The sequence below is a fragment of the Rhamphochromis sp. 'chilingali' genome (assembly GCF_963969265.1).
Source record: "Rhamphochromis sp. 'chilingali' genome assembly, chromosome: 20".
NCBI classification, from domain to species: Eukaryota; Metazoa; Chordata; class Actinopteri; order Cichliformes; family Cichlidae; genus Rhamphochromis; species Rhamphochromis sp. 'chilingali'.
In genome coordinates, this window is record NC_137947.1 from 11,036,252 (window position 1) to 11,060,787 (window position 24,536).

A 24,536-nucleotide genomic window follows, 5' to 3' on the forward strand; every position below is an offset into this window, starting at 1 on the left:
ACATCAACCGGCTGCCTGTGTCATCAAAGCTAACCCTAAAGTGCACCGTGCATTAGTAACATTAACGCAGGCCTGCTGAGAGATTGAGCTTCACTCTGTTATCTGCTGTTTGTGTTTCTTATCTAACAGCGATACATCAGCGCACACGGAAGGCCGACAGGTTGCTGCGCCAATTCTTTCAACTTTTAAACTGCATCAGCAAGTCTTTCCCCTTTTTTTAAAAAAGAAAAAAATCAGTTGCATTTATAAAGCATCAAACCACAACAGTAGAGGTGACAAAACCTCCTGCAGGAGCGAGACATCTGAGGAGGATGAGGAGACAGAAAAGAGGGGAAAGAAGAGCATAAGGAGACTGCAAATAGGACAAAGCACAAACTACAAGAAAGCAAAGACAAAATACTTGTCAACCCAACTCCATATGCTCCATATGATGACACGACCACATATCTAAGTCACTCCTACAAATGCGATAAAGACCATTAATTATCCATTGTTTAAAACAGTCACTTCAGCATTTCCGAAAGGCCTGCGCAGAGCGGCGGCAAGGTCAAACTCTGAGTTTAGTGCAGCACTCAGAAAAAGGCCCCATAAATGTATGCATTTCAGCATTTCCCATGCTACTAAAAGGCGAGAGTTTATATGTGCTCTACTAAAGGCTTCTCCCCGGTGAGACATTTCTGTTGGGGGTAACAAAGTGAGCGTATGCACAGCGTGGCACAGCCCTCGGTGCAGAAATGGCTGCATCTGTGATAAATACACACGGCAAACAGATTGCAGTAAAAGCAGGTGGGGAGCTGACTGATGCTACGCGTGACCTTGTGTTTTCCAGACATAAACCTTTCTGCAGTTCAACGTATTTCATTTACAACGCTGCTGAGAGACAGACAGAGCCATTCAGGAGGAATTGGGGGGGGGGGAGAAAGAGAGATTGATTTGAAGCAAGAGAAAAACGAGAAGGAAGGAGAATTGAAAAAGAGACAGAGCTTGGCCTGCTTCCAAACTGGCACCTGATGAGATTTTATTCTGCCATCTATCCAGGGTGTACTTCCAGTGGGTTTACGTCAACCGTACCCAGCGAGTCTGATCCGCATTCGAACGTGGCCGTATGTTATCCGATGAGTAATGTATTCCCATAAGAGCATGTTTCTTATAGCTTTTGGTTGCATTGCACGGGAAGTCACCGAGCACAGAGTGTATGTGTGTTCCCTGTCTTTTGATATATTATGTGGCAGGTGTACCACTGCTAGCTAGCTGCTCCCTGGAGGAGTTTGGTCACAGTTCTGCTTCTTCCACATGGGACTCTGAAACTGTCTACGTGGGTGTTTGGAAGCACAGGTGAAGCAGGGCTGAGAGAAGAGACGAGTCTGAGAGTGACCTCTATTTATTTTGATGGGGACCTCTCACAGAAATCACTGCAGAGACACACCGTCGGGCAAGTTTTGATGCTGCTGTAGATAATCCGCATGTGTGCGAGTGCATGGAAGATCCTACCTTTTGGGACCCGGGTACTGTGAGATCTCACTGGCTGGATGGGTCCTTGTTACAGCTTCTTCAGTGAAGGTACCTGAAAAAGGCACAGATAAGAGCGTGCTCTCACAGATGGAGTCGTAATGGGGCCATATTCACTCCACTGACTCACGTGTCTTGGAAAAATAGGACCGCCGTAGTCATTCTTCTGTCATTTCTACAAGGTCATACTCTGAACAAGCAAGCAATTGTACTATTGATATTGTGGTGGGTGGACATGGTGATTTAGCGGTTAGCTGCATTCTCTCCTTGTGGAAAGACACATCTTAACCACCAATTTTTGTCTTTTTGTTTTTGTAAATGATGTTGCCTGTGCTGCACTGGCTTCTTCAGACTGTTGTCATTTCTTGAGAAAAATAGTAAGGCATTGAAAATTGCTACGAAATCAGCAGCGACTGCTGCAGATTCTCTCTCTCCTACTATACGGAGAAAATGCATGAAGTGTTTCCCCTTTCTTGTGTTACGGCGTTGTTAATCAAAATTAGATAATTCGCAGAATCGAACGCCACGTAGCTGTAGTAGTAATCTCGAAGAAAAACGCGTTGTACGTTGAACTGATTAGCCGCATTCAATCCCTCAGGCCCACATTACTCAAGCAGCTGGTTCACTAGTGAAGGAGATAGTTTGTTGTGATTAGTCTCGTAATTAAACCGCAAAGGCTATGAATACATGAGTAATGAGTGGCACCCTGTATGTGAAAGGAGTTGATAAGTAGGCTGTCTCTGTAGTGGAGCTTTTGACAGAGAGGAAGCTAAACCGGGAAATAAGAAAAGTGCTGACCGCTCTATTATGACTCAAAGGTAGCTCCCAAAGGTCACTGCCCACCAGTTTCCTTTTTGTTCAAGCTTACCTGTGTTGTTTTCTTGCCTTTTCCCTTCTTTTTTTCCTTTTAATGTTACTGTGGAAAGGACAGGCTTCATAAAAAAGCATGTTCTTGTGTTAGTATTTGTTTTGTAGCCTTCTTCTCCAGCTGTTTTAACTCATACGTAATAAGTGAAATGAATCTTTCAGAACCTGGAGAAATTTTAAAACACCTCTTCACATGTTCATGAAGACAGGCCTGAGTAAAGCCCCGGGGACAGAGCAGCCTTGTGAGTGTCAGCATGTTAGCCATGTCTGGCACTTTTTTTTTATATGTAAGAACAGGATTTTCAAAGGGCTTGTGGCATTATCATATTACTTTGAACTAAAAAAATAAGAAAGAGGAAGAGGGAAAAAAATAAAAGGTGGGGGGGGGTCATACTTAGGTCTGCATTTGTCAAGTTCATCATTCATTTGAAAAAAGGAAAAAGGCAAAAGGCTCTGATTAGCAAAAATATTTATTTGCTTGAGGCTGAGATATGCAAAACAAACAACAACTCAGTTTTAAGAAGTTTTTAGAAGCAAAAACTGACAAAGTCAAAAGCACATTAAAGACCGCAGAAACTATTGGATCGTTTCAGCTCCATTTACTTTACTTTTTTTTTATATCTATGAGCAAGACAAATCTGCCGGCTCATCTTAGTTGTTTCACACTGCTTAGATACACACTCTAGCCTGGCTAAATAGTACTTTTTTTAAAGGTTTGTGACACTAAATGTGTGCGAATGATTCCAATTCTTGCACAGAGATTTAATAATATTTATTTATTTTAATTAGATTTGTTTTTCATTTGCATTTCTACTGAATTTTAATCATTTAAAAGTTGTGTTGCTTTCCAGCTCTTGGGCATTTGTTTGAGTTATTGCTCTGCACTTTACACTGATAGCTGTGGGGAAAGGAGACATCAGGCAAAACCTCTTAATGACTAAAATAAAAATAGTGTGATTGTTCATCGTCTCTATCTCTATTGGTGAAATACAGCGAAGCCATTCACAATAATATTTATACCCATTTCCTAAGCCTTACTTACTAAACATAAATTTGAATATGCCTTTGTAATTACTGTCATTAGGATAATTTGGAAAGCGTGTGGCACATGTTGCTGGAACGAGAGCACGCGTAATCTCTCCACCCGCTGTTTTTTTCTCCGTCAAATCCACGTTGAGTGAACATATCTTAATTAAAATCGTCGGTAATAGCATTTTTGAAAGCCACATCACTTTCACTCTTCCTGCAGCTGTGCTTCCACAAATACATGTGTGTATGTGGAAATCTACTGCCATTTAAAGATTCATGAAGCCCAACTCAAGGACCTGTTGGTACAGACCCCCAGCAGAATTACGATGCACCGCCCGAGCGATTGGGTTGCCCTAATCAAAGTAGAAATGGGATATCGCCGAATTCAGGTAACAAGATCACAGTGTAATGTTGCAGTGCGGAGATGAAAGGCTGCACTGTGGCTGTGTGCGCTTTGTTTTTGTACATTTAATTCAAAACAAACAAAGAAGCTTTACAAGCAGGTTGCCTTTAAAGCTCTGTCTTCGCAGGGCACCTTGCTGCAAGAAAAAGCACCAAGAGAGTAATAAATATTGTAGATCCCTGCTGCATGGGTCTGTACAGATGACATCTTTTTCTCTGGAATTCAAATATCTGCAGTCTACTCGTAGTTTACCGGCCCCGTCAGATTCATCAACCGCATCCCTCAAAGGTGTGTCTGAGGGGCTCCGCGTCGTAGCGGAAAATCAAAAAATATGTGGTTGATGTGACCCGGCAGGGCTGCTTCTTACAAACTGCATTATCACTTCATGTTGGATCGAGGCTTCATCAGCCCCTTTACACAAACCGAGGCCTGTAAAAGCAGAGATGATGTATCTGATGCTGAATTTTCTCAACCAAAGCTCCAGTTATACTCTTATTCTCACACATGCAGGCATGTAGGCAACATATATGCGCTGTTGCTTTAAATATTCTTAATGAAACATCCAGATTCCCTCCTTACGGTGCAGTGAAATCAAAGTTGTTGTGATGTCATAAATGGCTGTCATGTAATGAGGATTGTAGTTTCTGTATCAGTCATTAAGGTGGCAAACATAAGTAAACAGTGCGCTTTGTGTGTTGTGATTTTGCTATGTTGTTTTACACAGGGGCGTAATTTCCAGGGGGGTTAGGGGGGTTATGACCCCCCCCCATCAGACCCAGCCAATATTATCTTGCATAAATAGGCTGTTGGTTTTCTTTGCTCATTTCAGTTATTACCAGCAAAATAGTTGCATGTTTAATAATCTGGGAATTTACCCAGATTTATTTATTTACTTAGACAGAGAGATCTTGACCCCCCCCCCCAATGTTCAGCACAAAGTTACGCCCATGGTTTTACAGAAATGTGTTCACACTGTATACATGAAGTTTTTTTGTTTGAGCTTGTGAATTGTGGCCGTACTGTTTGTTTTTTCAGCCAGTCTTGCCTCACACGTGGCAAAAATACACTCTTTTTCACATTTTATTCAAAAATGTTTTGCAAAGGGGGAAAAGGAGCGTGCAACAAGCTGTCGAGAGCAGTGTCACCTGGTAGCTCATTCAGGCTTAGGGGAATATTATAGTAAGCCCAAAGCAATGAAACAGCTGGCAGTGCTGCTCGGTGACTTTCTCCCTCCGTTTTTACTCTGGGCCCATCGTCCCTGTAGACACTACCAGGGCCATTCTTACAGCATGTGTAGAGCAAAACAATCATTGCACTCCCACTGTCCTTCAGTGTGGAGCCAGTGCATACTCACTCAGTCATGCACACACACACAGACACACACACCTCACCTTCTTTTCAGTACAGTAAAGCAGTAAAAAAAAAAAGTGTGCCAGCGAGCTGAGAGTTGGCTTTCAATTAGAGTGGTCTTTGCTTTTACTCAGAGAGCTTCTTGACATTTGAAAGCAGCGCGGACTGAATTGTACTGTACTTTATGCTGGCGTGGATGTGTGTCGGTGCCACATGTGCGTGACTCCAGAAGGATGACACATTTCTTTGTGAATTGTTATGATTGACAAGCGCTGATCGGTGCATCATAAAAATGCCACCTAAAATGTGGAAAAAGTAGAGATGGAGCCTCAGTGTCTCACGCAGACAAACCTAAAGACACACAAGATAATGAAATGAATGTATAGCTCACTTTATGCATAAAATATATCAGTAAAATGTTAGCTTAGCGTGTTTAATACTTTTTGTCACAATCATTGGAAAACATTGGTGTGATATTGCATGTGTGTATGATGGTCTGTCATCATCCTTTTGTAACTGCTCCCCCTCTTGCTCTTTACCCCCTTAGCCTATTTAAGTGTGACAGAACCTCAGTGACACTCACAATGGGAAAGCTCTTTGAAAGCCAAGTGTATGAATAATCACTAAGACACCCCTAATCCATTTTTAAAGAAGGGAATATTAATGCACTAACAACTGTATCTGCTCAGTATGCGTCAGATGATTCCAGGTCTGCAAAAAGCCCCCTCTTTCATACTGGAGCTTCAGCAAGCATTAGGGGATCGCTCTGCACTCTGTCACCATGACAACATCAGTTCCATGTCCGAGTGGGTGTACACACTTCATTTAGTAATCCTTAGCGAGCAACGTGGGACAGCTGTGTGCATGCTGAGAGGGTTTAGGCTAGCAATCATGCCAAAATACACTTAATTTCTGGAAATGTGGTCACTCTTGTGGGTATTATGGAATTAGAGTTTGAGTGGCAATGCCTGGCAACTACTGTATACATTACAGTTTTACTGGAAGGAAATTCGATCTTTATCTGAACAGGTACTCTCTTACTGCCATGGCTATTTGCCTCAGCGCTACAGTATGTTAAGAGGAGAAATACAAATACAATCACTTGATTAATGTTGAATTCTATTAACATTGAGCCGTCACAGAGGCACACTCGCCGGTCTTACTGTAAGTGGCAAGAGCTCCGTTGTGTGTTTCTACCTCAACACATGTGCACTGTGTGTACACACAGAGTGCTAGAGTTTATGTCTAAATTCAAACAAAAAAACACGTCGTTCACTCTGTTTTTTAAAGCTATGTAGTGGGTGGAGCTTCGCCTGCAAAACCCCCATGGTACACTCACACAGTGGATTAGGCTGGCTTGCTGACAGCGAGTTACTTTGAGAGACTGTGGAATAGGAAGTGTGAGATGCTACCTGCTTTTTTTTTTTTTTTTTTCATGGGACATTGAGCACATTGAAAAGAGCCTCATGACTGACAAAAGATGGATGAATCCTCTCTGCTCACAGTGACTGGCACGTACTTGCTATCATGTGGAAGCAGTGTTTAATTAATACAAGCATGAAAGAGCTGGAAAGAAAGTTGGAGTATCATTGCTTCGTTCTGATTGGTTTGCCAAGACCATGAAATTATAGAGCATTTGTGTAGTGTATGTTATCACAATATTACTGGGATTATTAGTATTATCTCCTATTAATGTTACAATTACTAATAAGTCATGTAATCAACAATTAAAGTAAGTGGGCTTTTTAAATGGCAAGTTTATTCAGAACAAATAAATAGAATAAAGCACATAAACAAGATACCTAGCTCCTTATATAAGAATAAAGAAAAAAGCTAAACATTATGAACAGATATGTCCACACTGATGTGACTTCTTGTGTTTTTTCATCAACCAGTAAAAAGGAAATGACCCGCTTTGATAGATTTGTCAAAGAGCGACAGATGCTAACAGATTTCTACCCCATGAAATCACTGCTGAACCTCCCTTTCAACAACTTCCTTGCTCTGTTTAGGTTTTTTGGTGGGAAATTTAAAAAAGAGAAAAATCAATGTTAATGGCAGACAGACGACATATTGCAGTTGACTGTTTCTTTACATTATTGATCATTTTTTCTTCAATTCACCCTGAAGTATTTCTGTAAAGTTTTCACTGTCTTATAAAAGGAGACTTCCAGTTGACGCACAATACAGCTTTATTTGTGATAAATGTTGTCATAATAATAATAGATTGCATTTATATAGCGCTTTTCGGGACCCCTCAAAGCGCTTTATAATTCCACTATTCATTCACTCTCACATTTACACACTGGTGAAGGCAGCTACAGTTGTAGCCACAGCTGCCCTGGGGCAGGCTGACAGAGGCAAGGTTGCCATATTGCGCCATCGGCCCCTCTGGCCATCACCAGTAGGTGGTAGGTGAAGTGTCTTGTCCAAGGACACAACGACCGACACTGTCCGAGCCGGGGCTCGAACCGGCAACCTTCCAATTACAAGGCGAACTCCCAACTCTTGAGCCACGATCGCCCGACATATTTGTAAGAAATATATAAATCAATACATTTAAATGACATAGCAATGATACTGTTATCTGCCCTAATGGAGAACAGTTAGTGAGTGAGCTACCTCTGACTTGAATTGAAGACAGCTTAGCCAGTGCAGTGAAATCATGAGTACCACACATAAAACACAGTCACTAGTTTTAGGCATCAGTCATAAACTTTATAGAGACACTTAATTCTATTAGCAAGGATCATACAAACTAATAAGACTACAATTCACTCTCCATATAACATATGACTTAGCACATAAAAATAGCGACTGCAGTTTTGGCTGAATTTCCTAATGGACTGTAAGTCATTATGTGCTTTGTTGATTCTTAAGTGTGGAAGATAATTGCCAACAGGCAACACAAAGTGGTTTGATTACTGTCTTTTGCTTGTGGATCATAATAGAGCTGCACCCCTGTTTAAAGACTTCAGGAAGCTGCAACATGTAAACAAAATGCATCGATTTGCAAGTGATTAAACCCCGTGTTTAACTACGAAATGAACAAAGACAACACAATCCCAGTGTTTACAGGGGTTTTATGTTCTTTGTGGAAAAATATGCTCGTTTTGTATTTGACTCCAGCAACATGCGTCAACAAAGCCGGGACAGTTTAGGCACGTTTACCACTGTGTTGCATCACGCTTTCTTTTAACAGCATCCTGTAATTGTCTGGGAATTTAGGGGGCAAACTGCACTCATTTTTTAATGTGATTTTTTTCAATAGCCTTGCATGATTCAGCATTTCAGCTGCTCAACAGTTCACATCCTCCTTTGTCATATGTGCCGTTTCTCGGTACACCGAGTGTTTTCAGCAGGTGACAAGTCTGGACTACAAGCTCTTACTACTAGTGAGCCATGCTGTTTCTGCTGTGTAACTGTCTTGCTGAAACATGTAACTGATCCCTGAAATCTCAAACAGCATGGCCGTTCAGTAGTAGTTGTCAACCCCACACTTGCATACATAGATTTTCTTGAATTCCTCTATTGTGGGCACATATGATGATCCCCAACTTCATACAATTTTATGTTGAAGAAAAATGATCCTGAAAATGTTAACTGTGTCTTTCAGAGCAGCAAAGCTCTGCATATCTTTAGTTCTCTATTACTCAGCATCTCTTTGATGCTCATTTTATACCCAATCCTGTTTAACCTAGTGGTGGGATTTTCTACCAGCAGTTTATCCTGCTCATTCTAAAACAGCAAACAATAACTTATTAGTCATAAGTTTTCATCTTGTCTTTGTACAATTTTAATAAAATATAAAGTGTAAATGATCTTTTGGAAATAATGGGCTATATATAAGACTGCTATGTCCTTGTGCAGTGTCAGGATGACGCACGCAGGTTTGCATCTCCCGTTCTGTTGCCAAGAATCAGATTACTCAGAAGAAGAAGAAGCCATGCTACAGTAAATGTGTTCAAATATTTTTAACCTTTTGGAACAGTTATTATCTGGGATGGTACGTGGCATATAAAAATGAAAGATTGATTAGGCTGTGGAGTGCTGGTCGCTCTCTGAAATAACATGGTACTTCACTTCTAAATGAAGTCTAGATTTTTCAAAAGATTTTGTAGTTGCTAAGAAAGTGGCGTCTTTGAAGTGAGCATGTCCCCTTGGTAGTTATTCCTGAGCTCTGGGAGAGCCGAGGAGCGCTTTAGTGGGCTTGTCTAACATGTTCTTACACATTCGCTACATTTGGTGTGTTCGGGGGTCATTTTGTGTCCAGTCGTTCTCCGATAACAGAAATATCTCGCCACAAGGGATGTCTTCATCTCAGGATTTATTTTTTTTAATTCTTTTATGTTTTTGCCCCTGATCTGAGGATCTCAAATAGCTGAATTCTGTGAACACTATCAATAATGCCAATACTGAGTCGACGTTTCGAGTTGCCATGTGTAACGCAGACGCACTATGCACAGAGTGCAATTCACCGGAATATGTGAAAGTACATCTGACATTTGAAGGTCTGCATGAACTAAATATAGACTGCATTACATTTACCTTCTTATGGTTTCCTATAGATTTGTGTAGTGCACTATTATCTATAATACATGATGGCCTAGAAGAGGAGAGAACAGAATGTGGACGCAGCGAGCTTTTATATGGACAGGTAACAAATTACAGAGGGGAAAGACAAAAAAGCAACAACATTGTCTTAACTGGGACATCACATGGTACAAGAACAGTAGCGTGTCTCTGCGAGTGCGCTTTGGGGGCAGAAACACCTTTCTTCTAATTCTTGGTCTTTTAAGGATGATAGTGGAGAGCGCTGTCTGACCAAATCCTCCCTTGGGTGTTCAACTGGACTGAGAGATGGCAACTGTGACGGCTGTTTTGTGATATAAAATACTTCACATCAGTTTCTTATCAAACCATTCAGTGACTCCCCCCACACCTTATAGATAAGGGCACTGTCATCCTGCCAACAGCACAGTCATTTTCTAAATTCATGATCATTTTGGTTGAAACGAGGATCATTTTCAGTCTGTCGGATGGCTAGTTTGTGTCTAGTGCATAAACATTTAACAGCATCTTCACCTTTATACTTGCTGCGGTGTTCCCTGGAGTCTTTTGCTGTTGAATGAACATACGCATCTCCCTTGCAAAGGAAAATGGGAATCACAGGACAATTTCTCAGGTTATTCAGGCAGAAATTATTATTATTTTATCCAATAATGCATTTTTGTTGTAATTTTCAGTGTCGATTGGGCTTTAACGACAACAAAAAGACCAGCAGCAACTTTTTATTTTTTCTTAAGTAGAACTTTTCTTTTTCTACTCTCTTGGCTTGCTGTGCGTTTTCCCATTTCACTTCTGTTTTTTATTGACTGCTAAGAACTGACTGGGGGGAAATGTATGATAATTGTGCCACATCTGCAGTACAACAAGCAACATAATGTGACATGTTTCCTTAATTTATAGTGGAGGACTTACCAGTTTCAGCAATCAAGACACCCACTTAGAATTAATGGTTAGGCATTTTGGAGTAAACCTGCCCACACTGAGTAATCATAATAGACAAGATAAACATCAAGTAAATTGTTTATGCTTGAGGAAAAACAACAAAAAATAATATAACCCAGTATTATCATCACAGAACAACAGATCAGATCTTGAGGTCCGGTTGTGGTATTTAATGCTGTCCAGCGACCGCAGGTTTAACGCATAAATATTCTTTGAGTCTCACGGGAAAAGGAACAAACCTTGGGATTGCTTTTGTTTTTCTTTGAGGAGTCTGTAGTCTCATGGGGAGAGAGTACGAAGTTTGAATGGCAGTCATCAATCTTTGCTGGTGCAATCATGTCACTGACGTTATAGCCCCGAGCAACCATCAAGACCAAGATGAACAAATCCAGTCGATCAAAAATTTGCCAAAAAGAAAAAAAAGAATCTTTGCTGAAAATGGAAGCTGAAGGCAAAAGCGTGTGCATGGGTTTTGTTGTTGTATGAGTGAGAAAGCTAAAGAAGACATCTGTGAAATTTCTAAAGACTTTCTGTATGCTCATAGATTAAACTCTGCTGGCTTGTCTAGTATAAAGAAAGCAACCTTTAAATGTGTTTCATGAAAACATTTAACTCTGTTTTCCATGCTTGTTATGGTCAAATGGCCTGTATTTGTATATCTCCACAATTAAGCCCAACCGGCGCAAGACAATCACCAGGAATCTTTTCAGCCCTGTAAAGATAGAAATTTATTTGCCTCTTGAAGAAAGGCAGCACTGAGAGAATGGTCTACATGTGTCAGTATTCTTACAAAGGGGAAAAAGGAAAAACACTGATGCGTTTGTAAGCTAATGGGTGCAGTTGATGATAAAAGCTGAGGGTTTTACCAGGAGAGAAAAGGCAAAATGATGAAGAATGTTAATAATGACCCGTCAGAGCTTTTCAAGCTCTTATTGCGAAGAGCATCTGTGTGCAATTTAGGTTGTTGGAAAAACATCATTCAAAAGCATTAGAAAAATAACTTTTTATGCTAAGAGAGACTTCTGTCTTTTAAGCAAGGTTAAGCTGTCCATAGCTAAAACACCATACTAACAAGGTTATATTTGTTTTTGTTGTTGACATAGTTCTTTTGTACGTCAGCGAGTCTGTGCAGAAGGATTGACTTCACACCCCCACTGTGCACTCAAAAGCCTTTAAAAAAGTATGATGTTGAGTCACGAGCCTATATTTTTAGTGATATTAGCTTGACGGAGTTTATCACCTTGTTGCAAATACTTGGATTTAATTCTTGGATTTCCTTGAATTTAAAGAAATACTGGGTTTTCCTTTGAATGGAGCATTCCGGTCCTTGTAAATCGGGGGTAGAAAGGTCATTTGTGTTGAAGTTTACTGAGACGGTGAAGTAGCTGCCAGAGTCTCTCTGAGCTCTACCGTAACAAACTGTCCTTCCTGTAATAACCCTCCTTAGTCACAAAGGGAAACATGTCTTTCACCTTACAGAAACACAGTTGTATAAATATTTATTTGATGTGGAAGAGTTGAGGATACAAGTGGAGGCATCCATACTGATGAAATAAGAACTGCTTAAATTTTCATGAATTCACCAGTAGTCTGGTTTTTGGCGCTTACCCACACTATAATTGGCATGTGGCCATTCTTGTAGTGAACTTCATGAATTATGCACGAAAAACAACTTACCACGTGTCCCATTATAACCACATTGTGCTATGCAATTTTCAGTCTGCAATTCTGGAAAAAGGGAATAGTTCAGACAGTTCTATTCTCATTACAACACAACCTCGGTTTAGCATTGGGATCAACCTGGCCCCTTGTTTCGGACCTCTCCCAAAAACTAAATATTACCCCTTAAGCAACATTAGAAAACTCTTCTTGATGATAAAGGTCCCTGCTTTTTATTATCATGAAGTATTAATGATTGTCACACTAAAATGTGTAATAGCTACTCTTTGCTTTCATCTCAACAAATTGTGACTTGAAAGTCGTGTTGTGGGCGGTGTGACTGATATGCTGCACTTTCCGTCTGGGGTTCATATCCTTTCTGGTATTTTCTGACATATTCTACTCGTTAGCCGCTGTTTACTTTCTTTTAGTTCAGTCTTTTTTCTTCAGTATTTAGTAAAAAAAATAGGAGTTTGGGTTACAGTAAACCAGTGGTTCTCAAACTTGTGTGGTGTAGGCTGTGAACTTTTTCCCTGGCTTCTGCAGTGGCCCGTGCCAGAAAAATGTCTGAGAACCACTGCTGTAGATCTTTTCACAACCATAACCACACCTTTAGGGGGAAAAACCAAAACGTTTTCCTTTATGCTAACTTGCCAGGGTGATGACTCCCATCCCATGAATATGCCCCATAAATATATGCATGTCATAACTTTACAACCTTCTGTTGTAAAAATGCTCCTTTATGAGCTGTGGTTTAACAATGTGCTTTGAGAGTGAACCAAGAATCAAATTTTATCCAAAAATTATTTATGGCAGAGTAGATTAGGAATGTAGCTGATATTTATTCAGCAGGAAAATGAGGCTGAGTGTTTCATATCAAATAATTGAGGTCGCCTGTAAGAAAACATAAGAAAACGCTGGCTGCACTGCGATTTATTTGCAAGTTCTTACATGAACCAGCTCTGGGTCTAAGTCCTTCGAGAGGGTTTAATATTTTAGTAATGAGAATTTGCTGCATTAAATTACAAATCCAAGGGTCAGAAATGATCTATATTTAATTTGCTTAAAAATGAAGATTTACTGGCCCGCACTGCTGGATATAGTGAAATATTAGTACTGTCTGGGTTTGAATAAACAGAAGAATGGCATCATGACTTTTGGTGAATCATCATGTATATAATCATTTTTGTTGCAGACTTTTGTTTTTTGCATAAATTATTTTTCTTCGTAGTTAGTCTTTGTGATCTACCCGGTATGCTATTTGGGCGTTGCAGAGTAACATCCTGTATATTGATGCTGACCTGGCCTGTCCAACATTGAGAAGGCCAAGGGTAGCCACGCAGAATGCAGAAGATTATGTTTCTGTCAAGTCACCGAGTCGATTCTTTTCTGCTTTCCTGTCATCGCGCCTATGATTCATTTAAGAAGTTGCATTCTTCGGTCTGGCCAGGCCAGACAAGGAGACCAGTGATTGACAGGTAAAGACATTACTATGCGAAGGGAAAGAGAGTACAGGGAGAGATATGAATATTTGAGTGGATAGCATAAAAGAATCTTGTAATTGATTTTCTATCTAAGCTGCTGCTTCATTTACTAAATAAATGCACTCACTTAGGTAGCAGGTTCATCTTGCCTTCTTCATTGTCTCATTGTGAAGACAAACTTTCCCACGTTGTGTATTTTGCTGATGATTTTGCAGATTGTTTTTATAGCCTTCCACTTACCACCACAGAGCTTCGAACATTTATCCTTGCTAAAAGTAGGCCGTGCTTACTTACAAACGAGCTTGTGTTTGTCCTGTTCCGACAGATGTGATCCACACCGTGGGGCCGGTGGCCAGAGGTCATGTGGGCCCTACAGAGACTAATGACCTCACCTCCTGCTACCAGAACTCCCTCGACCTGATGAAGGAGCATGACTTGAAGACTGTGGTGAGTACAGTGCACTGCCAGGCTGAGGAAAAACTGGACTCTGTTCAGAGCAGTTTAAAACACACAAGTTATATGCTTTTGGTGTTTTTGTTTAACAGCGAGTAAGCCTTCAGTGAGAAAAGCTGTGTTTGAAAATTTTGGAAATTTGGAAAAGGTACGGGAACAAAAGGATTTAGCATCTTTCATTTTAGATACAGTTCTGAAAAGCCTTAATCTTCTTTATTTAAACAAAAGCAACAGAGAACACAACAAAATGGTAATGTTTCATGTTTGTCAAATGAAGGCTTTTCAGGTAGACTACTTTGGGTTGTGATTAAATGAAAGGCAGGCCTTTGTACCCACCTCTCTATTTTACGACTGTGAATAACCACGCTGTTATTTTTCTTTTTTTTTGTTTGGCAACCCACTTTAAGGTTATAAAACTCTGCCCTTTCTCAAATTCCACAAAGGCTTTGGTGTAGATTTGTGATGTGTCATTTTTGTTTTCAAGAAATTAAGTCTCCCGCACCAAGAAGTAATTTGTGATGTTTCTTGGACACATCTGTGCCACCTCTTCAAGCTGAATTTTCTTCTTTAAAACAGCAGAAGAACAATGGGTACGGTGCATGCGACTGAATCATAAGGGCTTTAGATGAGACAATGCCCACACAATCCACAGCTGGCAGATGATCATTCACACACTATCTAAGCTTCTAGCCATGCGCGGACTGTATGTTTCAGGCTGGGCTGTGTGATATATGGATTTGCCCTGCCCACAGAGGGTAAAACAGTGTCACACCAAATATCCACAAATCCCACTTTCTGTGTCAGTGTACTATCCTGCAGCCTCATCAGAAGTCAATCGATGGAAGAAAAATGAGACATACATGAGTGCCGGTTTCATTAAAGACGATGTTGACAAATTCCTGCTCTATAGATGACTTATTGTGAGTGCAACAGACACCTCTATGTTGCAATTAAATGGATTGTGAAGCCAAATGTCTGAAGTAGTTGGGTTTTGCTGCTTCGAGGTTGTATGAGAATGAGCGGCAAGTATTCTGCAACTTCTCAAATAGTTACATCCACTAAAGATGAGTCACAAGCGTGACATTGCATTAGCATATTACGCAATTACACTGTGTTCTGCTCAAGAACTCACTGGCAAAGGGAGCACCTCGGCAAAATCACTTGGCATCTCGGGCCTCTTCACGGGAACCCACCACCTTGCTTACGTGCTTTCATCCACAAACCACAAAATCCTTGTTTTTTTGCACATTCCAAAGATTTATTTAGATTAGGTCTATCTCTTGATTTATTTATACAATAATCCATATATTTATAAGAAACAGAGTTTCTGTTTTTACTAGGAGCAGGCAGGATTCTGTCTAATATATTTACACAGCTGTTGTGAGTTGAGCAGGCCTTCAGTGAAAACAGTGGTTTTCTGTGATTGGCTGGCCTTGTAGGATGAACATTACACTATCTTAGCCACAGTCCATTTGGTCTCTCCTTGCTGCAAGGACAATAGACAGCCTTTTTTACCAAACCGAAAAGGAAATAGCTGTTTCTTTCTTCAAGCAAGGCTGTGGCCCTGATTTAGTTTTAGTCCAGCTTGCCTTGATATGCAAGACACACTTGAAGAGAGGCTGAAAGGGTTCTCTGCTAATTCTTTGTTAACCGACTATCTCACAGGCTCTTGGTGCATAACACAATGTGTCTAAGTTTCTGCTTAGCTGTTCAGCTCTAAGCTCATTTCAGCCTCTCTGAAAGGGTCTCACTATGAGGTTTGCTGTTTGAGAGATCCCACTGACGACAGGCCCGCTGCCAAGTGGGTCTGTAAAGTGGGCAAAGGAAGGCAGGACAACAGGGAATCGTAGATGGCTGCCTCCCTAAAGGGGATTCCAGGGCATTACACAGGAATAGGAGTCAAAACAAAGCTTAACACAAGATAAACTTGAGCATGAAAGGAGAACCGATTGGTTGCTAATCCCCATTTCTTTGAGCTCAAAGCCACCCTTCGGGCTCCACAACGGTATGGCTACCACAGTCATCATATCAGAAACTTCTTGTGCATGTAGCATGTCAAGATGGGGAGTTTACAGAGAGTACCACTAAATTTCAGGACTGAAAATGCACTTCCTTTACCTTAGGGCAGCTCAGTGCGTGAGTGCGTGCTTACTAGTATTCCAGTGGTTAGAAATTAGATAGAAGAGCATTCCTTCTCCTACACTGTGCTGGGCTGATTTGCAGCTCTGCTGGAATGGAAGTGAGGAAGATCGAAAGTATGACTTTTAGAAAACCTCAGGCAGTTCCTGGATGGGTTGCAGAAATGTTTCTGATTTTTTGGGGGTAAATTTTCAGCGTAATATTTGTATGGGTTAAATGTCCTGCAACACTTGTAGGATATACAGTAGAATACTTTTACCGCTTGACCGATTTTGCATTTTGTCTTGTTCTCTGGATAAATAGCAGACTGGACGATGTGCCGTTGAAGCGTGTTTTTCCAAATCATTTGACTGCAGTGCACGCAGGATAGTGATAGCATGTGTTTGTGCACACATAAACTTTGCCTTTTACGTGCGTCATCCTCAGGCATATGTGAGTGTGCCTGTGTTACTGCAGCATCTTTGCTCATTTCTTCTCTGCCTAGAGGACTCTTATGCTTCAGTGCTTTTTTTTTTTTTTTTTGCTTTTTTTTCTGCGGCTGAAAGAGCAGCAGGCTGTCACAGCTCCCTGGGCTCTGACTGACCATAGCCCACAGCCAGGATGCCAGCGTTCCAGCAACACACAGGGGAGCTATGGGAGCTTTGCAGGAAAGTTGCAGCTCTGGACTATTGAGCAGCATGTTGTCAAACAGCCCCCTCCTCTGCTCATTGCTTGTTACACTACACTATGTTGTTGTTTCCAAAGGAGACTCAGGTGAAGACCCAAAGAGGAAATATTGGACTTGTTTAAAGATTGATTGTAGTTATGTAGTAATAAGTGATAATAACACTAACTGCCCTTTTACAGCAAGAATATTCTAGATGGCTCTGATAAAGGTTTCTGTGATATATGAAAAGGTTTTTCCTAAAGGAAATCAGACAAATAAAGATTTTCTGTAATGTGTCTGTGTGCAGAGGTCCTAACAAATCATAGGACATGCAGTTCTTTTGCAGCCAAGAAACTTGCTAATGAAGTTCATAACTCAAAGGGTATTTCTTCAAGTTAAGGTTTTCATTACTTGATAAAAGTAAAGTCATTCACCTGTGTACATGTATATTTTATTAATACACTTGGGAGTGTGTGTGCTTTACATGCATATGGGGGCTTGTCTCCAAAGAGCTGAAAAGCCTGAACTGAGGAGACGGTAATACAGGTCCCCCATTATAGTTAGTCATGGACAGCTGCTCAGATTCTTCCCTGGAAGCAAGTATAGCGTCTATCAGGCAGAAAGAGATATGGAGGGAGACGCCACCATCTGGAAGTCATTCAGATTCAAGCTCAGAAACTATATTAACCACTTATACTACAGTATGACTTTTAACATAAAAAATACCCAAGTCTTTATTTGTATTATCCTTTCGGAGAGTATCTTGTCAAGATATTAGAACTAAGATTTTATGTCATGGTACATGAGATAGAGGGAGCGTTTTACTTGTTGACTAGTGATTTTGTGGCTATTGCGTGCCTCTTTTTTGTTCACAATTTGACTTTGACGGGCCACAGTTTGATGGCTTGTGAAACTGTTTGTCATTAAGCTATTTCTGGCAGCATATCGTGGGTTGGCAGCTGCCAGTGCGGACAGTGACAGGGTCGCAGACTGTATTTAGTGGCCTCCTCTCTGACTCCCATGCGGCCTGGAAGTGTTTAGCAGTCATAACACACAGGCTTCGAGGAGATCCAGCAGGGAAGCCACAAATTGCCCGTTGAGGAAAATGCTGAAAGCCAAGTGGATTGCAGATGAATGGTGTAGAATGATAGGATTAGCTCCCCCCCTTTCTCTGTGGGCTTTTTCCAAGGCTGCTAGGAGCATTAGCTTTCATTCATTTTGCCCGAGAGCGTTCCCAAAATGCATTCCCACAAACAATATCTTATAAACATGCACACTCGGCTAGAAGATGACAGCTGATAGCTCCTACTGGATAATGTGTTTGACATGACAGTGACAAAACAAACCCTTGTATTATAGTGAACTTGCCCCCAAGGTGGCGTCAAGATAGAGACACTCTGGGATTTGCGTGAGAAGTTGAATTTAACCTTGACTTATGTTCTGTTTTGGCCTTCGAGTTTTAACAGCATCCTATCGGCTCTCAAGAATGATATAAAATATGCAGTAAATAACATTTACTGTTCCATCTTTCTTAATGTGGGTCACCCGTGATATTGAAAATGTGTTTTTTACTACTGCGTTTAAGTGCACTAGAGGGTCTTTGTTCTTATTTATGTGTCTAAATATTGCCATATCAAACTTAACGACTTTGTACTTCATCCTTTTCCATTTTGGTGTACCCACTTCCCAAGTGATTAATTAATTTTCATTTATGTACTGAGCAGGTCACGCACAAACCATTCCTCTGTGTACTTCTCTCCTCTTTCTGTTTTTTAAGATGTTTCCTGCTTATCTGCTTGCAAAATATAGTTGTTTTTGTACCTTCATCACCTGGTATTGCATTTAGTTAATGTTATTGTAGTTATAAATATAAACCCCCATATATTTCATAGAGATACATAGTAACTGTGTGACTAACAAACGGTACCTTTTTTGTTGTACAACTTTATTACTTTACTTTGCAGTAAAAATCTACTGCACTTAAATGTATTGCAGACCAGTCCACTCATATGTGTAATTGGTGGATATGTATACTGGATGTATATGATTGGTTCATATAATTTATTAGGTGTAATAAAAAGTTTGCCCTTCAAGATTATCTCCTCGCGCATTTTTAGCATTACAGATATTTTTAGATTGCTAGCCTTTCTGCAGATTCACTATGAATGTAAAATGTGCACAACTCAAACAAAAATCTCCTTTTCAGATTGACTTTTGTATGCAGGATAATGTCTGATGATGAGACCGTGACCTCATCAGGACTCTATTGTTTTTAAATTATTAGTGCAGTCAAAGTTGCCACCAGGAGCTAGCTTGTCTTTTTTTTTTGCTTTGCTTTGTGCCGTTCCTCTGGGTGAGAGCATCCAAATGTTCATCCATGTTCCCAAAGTTAAAATTGCCACGAAGGGTTACTGTTTTGATACCATGGAAAAGATCCTTAGCACACTGCAGCAGCACAAGCGCAAAGGGCCAGATTAAGACTTCAGTGGAGTGATCCAAAAATAGCAGTCGTGCTGAAGTCCAGAGGTACATGAGAAGTGGGCCCTAAAAGGGACATTGACCAAATTTAAATAAGATGTTTTTTAATGATTTTTATGGAACAAGTCCCAGACGTTTTTAATCACATCTTGAAATAATTTTTTAATGACATGTAAATATTTTTTGGTCCACAGCGAGACATATTTGCAGTCCATTTTCATTTTCTCGATGTCAGCAGAAATTTATTTTTGTAAATTTAGCTTTCCAGTTGTGATTATTATACTCATCTGTGCAGACACTGTGCTTTATTTTTCAGCTAGGCTTTGGTTTGTTTTGTTAATATGTGAGCAATCTAGCTTTTTAAAATCCGTATTAGTGCAATGAAAAATCTAGAATAAATCGAGACACCAAGGCTTTATGGAGAAACTGTAGTGCACTGAATTTATAGGGTGTTGTTCTTAAATTAGACACAGTATGTGATTATAACACAGGCCCCTTCTGTAACCAATCATTGCTAGGAGCACACTTCCACATACACTACATTACCTGCTTGCATCGACAAAAGTTAATTAGTCTGAAGCTTTCAAAAGGTCACACCGACATTTAAATTAGTCATTTCTATTTGTCTGATCCAAATCATTGGCAACACTGGGCCAATTAGATCCAATTATAGTGATAGTGGTTGCCGTGGTATGCCACCTAGTCGGAGTTAATGACCACTGGAACCCCAATTACCTGAGCAACCTAATACAGAAGGAGTCAACCACAGGGGGAAGGAGGAGCTTCAGGTGCAAGGAGAAGTCAAAGCCCCGCCGTATCACCTTCCCGTGACAGCCCTTCACTCGGGGAAAACTTCAGAACTTTATGTGAGGTGAAATGTTAGGATATGTAAAATGTGACATTTCTGCACACCTTGAGAGGGGCAATCACAGCTGATGGGTATAGAAGAGGTAATCTCCAGAGTGTCTATGTGCAGAGGGCTGATACGAACATGCTAGTGTCTTGATTACAAGCAGAGTGAGCCCACATCAATCACACTAAGCTCTGTCTTCCACTAAAGGCTACTCCATCTAGTTGTTCTATGAGGAAAATGGCAGCAATTGCATGATATGTTAATATTCCCTGACAATAATAAAAGTGCTTCCCATAATTTAAGTACTAAAGCATAGTCAAGTAGTATAAGACCCACTCAGCTCTCAGGCTAGTTTTACTTCATCTTTTTCTCTTCTGCTATACCTGACTGTGAGGAGTCTCCTGAATTTCTATGAAGCTCACATCTCTCTGTGGTACCATCTGAGAATAGAAGCGACAGCTCGCACCCAACTGAGGGACTGTCAGAGGAAGTTGTTGATTGAACAGATGTCGTTCCCACCAGACGCCATGAGAACGAACACCACAATAAGCATGCATTAATTAAACATACCTGAAGAATGTGGGCAATGCAGGGGAACAAAAGGCATTTCTGTCTACCTTTGTCGCCGCTTCACAACAGGAATGAGAAAGTGAGTCGCTCCTTACCTGTGCTTTGACTTTCAGAGAATGCAGAGAGTTTAAACAGGCTACGAGCTTAGAGATCAACCCAACAGAATAATAGCGATAATTAGGTCTGATTAGCAGTGTCTCGTTCAGCTAAAGCGCAGTTTTGGAACGGGCCATTTGGAACAATGCTGATTTTCAAAGAAACTCACAAGTCATTTGCCTGAAGGAGGCTTCGTTTGAATCACATTGTTTGTGACAAAAGAAAAACTCTCGAACAGACGATACGTGGACGGTGGCATTTGTTTGCTTTGAAATCTCCTCAGCCTGAACCAGTACAGACAAAAATGTTCTGGTCCTTGCTCAAAGCTTGTTTTTCCACCAGTAGGCTCCCATCTGTTTCGAGTCGTGCTCGAGTCTGAAATACCTGTGTCATCAAACATTTCCGCCACCATCTGATAAATGCTTCTTCTTTGATCAAAGGAACTGAGCATGGAGGAGGGATGTGAGATACATTATTGTACATACGAAGGCTTTTCTCATAGCCTGACAGTTACGCTTCAACTGAGTAAATCCCAGCAGTCTCATGGATACTGCAACAGATTGGTGTTCATCGGCAGCAAACTCAGTGGAATGACTTCTTGTTTACATCATTATAGATAATTACCATGCCGAATCAGTTCAGCCAGCAACGCCTGTGCCGTGTGTGTGTGTGAAAACAGAGACGCCTCTAACACTCCTGGTCATCTTGTTACAGATGCAAAAGTGTCCCCTGGGTTTATTCAGTCATGGCTCGGGTGGTAGAGCGGGTACTCCACAAGTTGTGTGGCCGACAGTTTGATCCCATGGCAATTGATTGCCAGCAAATAGATAAATGAGAAATACTCAATACAATTTATGATTTCAATTTGAGACGATGCCTGTGGGAGAGTCTGTTCAAACAGAGTACACAAAGGAAGAATCACAGAAAACCTTTTGTATCATGTGCAAATCAGCAGCTAATCTTTTACCACCAATCCAGACATCCAGATGGTGCATCTGTGATCGTGATATGCATAGGAACAGTTTCAATTTAGCACTCGCAGATGGATGCACTTAAACCTAAAAGCCAAGACTTTTAACACGAGTCTGTATCAGAAAATACATTTCATGTTTTTTTTGTTTGCTTTTTCCATGTAGGGCACTGAGAATATCTAATCTTTTAAAGCACAGCATTTAAAATGCTTTTTTTTTTAATTAAAAAAACACAAGATCATTGTGAACATGTGATCTATTAGCAATGTTAGTAGCTTTAGCACGGGTGTGAAAGCCAGCTTTACTCTAGTGTTGAATCTAGTTAGCCTCAAAACGCTCCCTCGAGGTGTTTTCATTTGGGGCGTTTACGAAGCCAGGTGTCGAACCCAGTTGTGACCTTGCCAGAGCCGTGTCCATGAAACTGGAATTTCCTGGTCTATCACAGGGTTCCATTTCAACAAGCTTGCACCCAATTATCCTTCAATCATAGTCTCTGGACTTACAGACGTGTTTGGTTGGACTACAAGGTCTCTCTAGCCCTGGATCGGCACATTGGGGACATTTATTTCACTACACATGGCATCTTTTCAAGGCAAAAAAAACCAGATAGCATATCAGGTTAATATGGATGTTGCAAAAGTTTATTGTTCTGTGAGTTTCTTTTATACTGGATCAGTATCTCAAGACACAGCATTATGCACTGTATGAACATCACGTTAGTAGTCTGATGAAGGGTTTTCCTGATTATTCCACCCTTTATTGTATGGTGTGCAACTGGGAAGTCCATAGCTCAAAGTTGGTTTTGCATTTTAGAAGTACTGTAAAAATATATATCACAGGAACACAGAAATTGAAATGACAAGCAGACTGTGTAGTAATTGGTTTATTAATGAGAGAATGGGTTTGTTTAAAAATGAGAGAGAGGAGGAAGAAGAAGAAAACAAAGCCACCCCTTTGATCCTCTTAAATCCCCTTTGGAAAAAGAGATAGTGCCTTTCAATCCTCTTAAACTTCATCTTGTCGTTGATATTTCCTCCTTTCTGACTTAATTAGGCTCTGATATTTTATTTTACTTACTTTTTAGTGAGTCATGTCTTGTTGAGCACATACAGCGACTTAAATCTTAATATCATACTGCTGGCTCCTTTTCAATACATGCATTTCCCCCTCCCATAAAACATGCTTAAAATTTAGAAGCTAAAATATACTAAGCACCACTCTTTGTTTATGCATCGGTTCCCATGTGTTTTATCAAAGAGAATGCTTAACATAGAGAGCTGACAGGTACTGGAAGCCTTGGGAGTCTCTGTAGTGTTTTGTGCATTTTAGATATGAATAACTACATATCTTCATCCTGGCTATACAGTCAGAAATTTAGATTATACTGCCTATCAGCTGCGTACATATTGTGCTCATTGATGTTCGATTTGGCGAAAGCAAACTTGGAACAAAACATGATTAGATGACCATTTGTCCAGACCATATTTATTCTAGCTTATGAGAATATCAGGACGCTCTATGCAAAATCGTTGATTTATCCACAAACATACACAGGGACAAAGTCTTGCCCACTCATCATTTTGTTATCAGATCCGCAGCCTTCCACCTGCAGGCTTGAGCAGGGGAATAATTGTGCGCATAGGCAGACAAGCCAGTGTTTATGTTCTCCTGCATATTTTGTTAATTACAGTGCTATTACCCCACACATATATACCCGGTTTAGTGCCATGATTATCTCCCAAGGTCATCGCTAACGAGGGCTGATGCGCTGTGCCTGGCCTGAGCTGATTGACTCACGATGTTAAACTGGCTCAGATTGATCCTACTCAGCAATTCAGGAGGCAATGCAGCACCTTTCACAGGTTTATGAGAGAAATATATTGGGTCTCACGCTGCAGAATTGTATTGCTTTGATGCTGAAGATTTCAACGGAGATGTAAAATACCTGTTTCTGCCCCAGCAAATGTTTTCTGTTGTTGTTTTTTTAACTTCCTGTCTACTATCAGTGACATTTGTGTTTGGACAGAGAATTCAGCTTTACTTCCACAAAATTATCTTACCGTTTAGTAATATTTGAAAAAAAGATAAAGGAAAATATAAGCATGGCCTTGTTGCTTGACTCCTAACATTTACCTGAATTATCTGCACTCTGCTGGAAACAGGCTATTTCTCTGTGGACAAGTGTTTTCTGATTATTTTGGTGATTCAATTTTCGATAGCGAAGGCATTTAGCAGCTGAATATTTGACACCTGATTTTCAACGTGCAGCTAGTCCGTCCACGTTCTTGCTCCAAGTTAATTAAGAATTATACAGGATGTTAGCATTAAATCATTATGAAGTAGGCCTACTGTAGTAATAATTTAAATGGGGTCATTTAAAAGATTCCTTTTATTGTCATCCAGCGACCTTAACATCATAAATGTCACAGTAGCCTTTTATGAATGATGCCACAAGTGTCTTTACCATAGGACAGTGTGGCGTGGGTGTGGTCCTTGGCCAGCTGCAGAGGAGGCGTGA

The 24,536-nt window shown here is 40.5% G+C and overlaps 1 protein-coding gene across 3 annotated transcripts in view; it reads left to right on the plus strand.

The window, feature by feature from the left end:
- macrod2 (mono-ADP ribosylhydrolase 2) overlaps positions 1 to 24,536 on the plus strand; it is a 424,305-nt gene that overhangs the window by 274,742 nt on the left and 125,027 nt on the right. For all 3 annotated transcript variants that reach the window (XM_080868694.1, XM_080868695.1, XM_080868696.1), the window contains one exon: positions 14,138 to 14,259. In XM_080868694.1, coding sequence (XP_080724820.1) covers positions 14,138 to 14,259 — 122 coding nt within the window. The remainder of the gene's footprint in view (positions 1 to 14,137; positions 14,260 to 24,536) is intronic.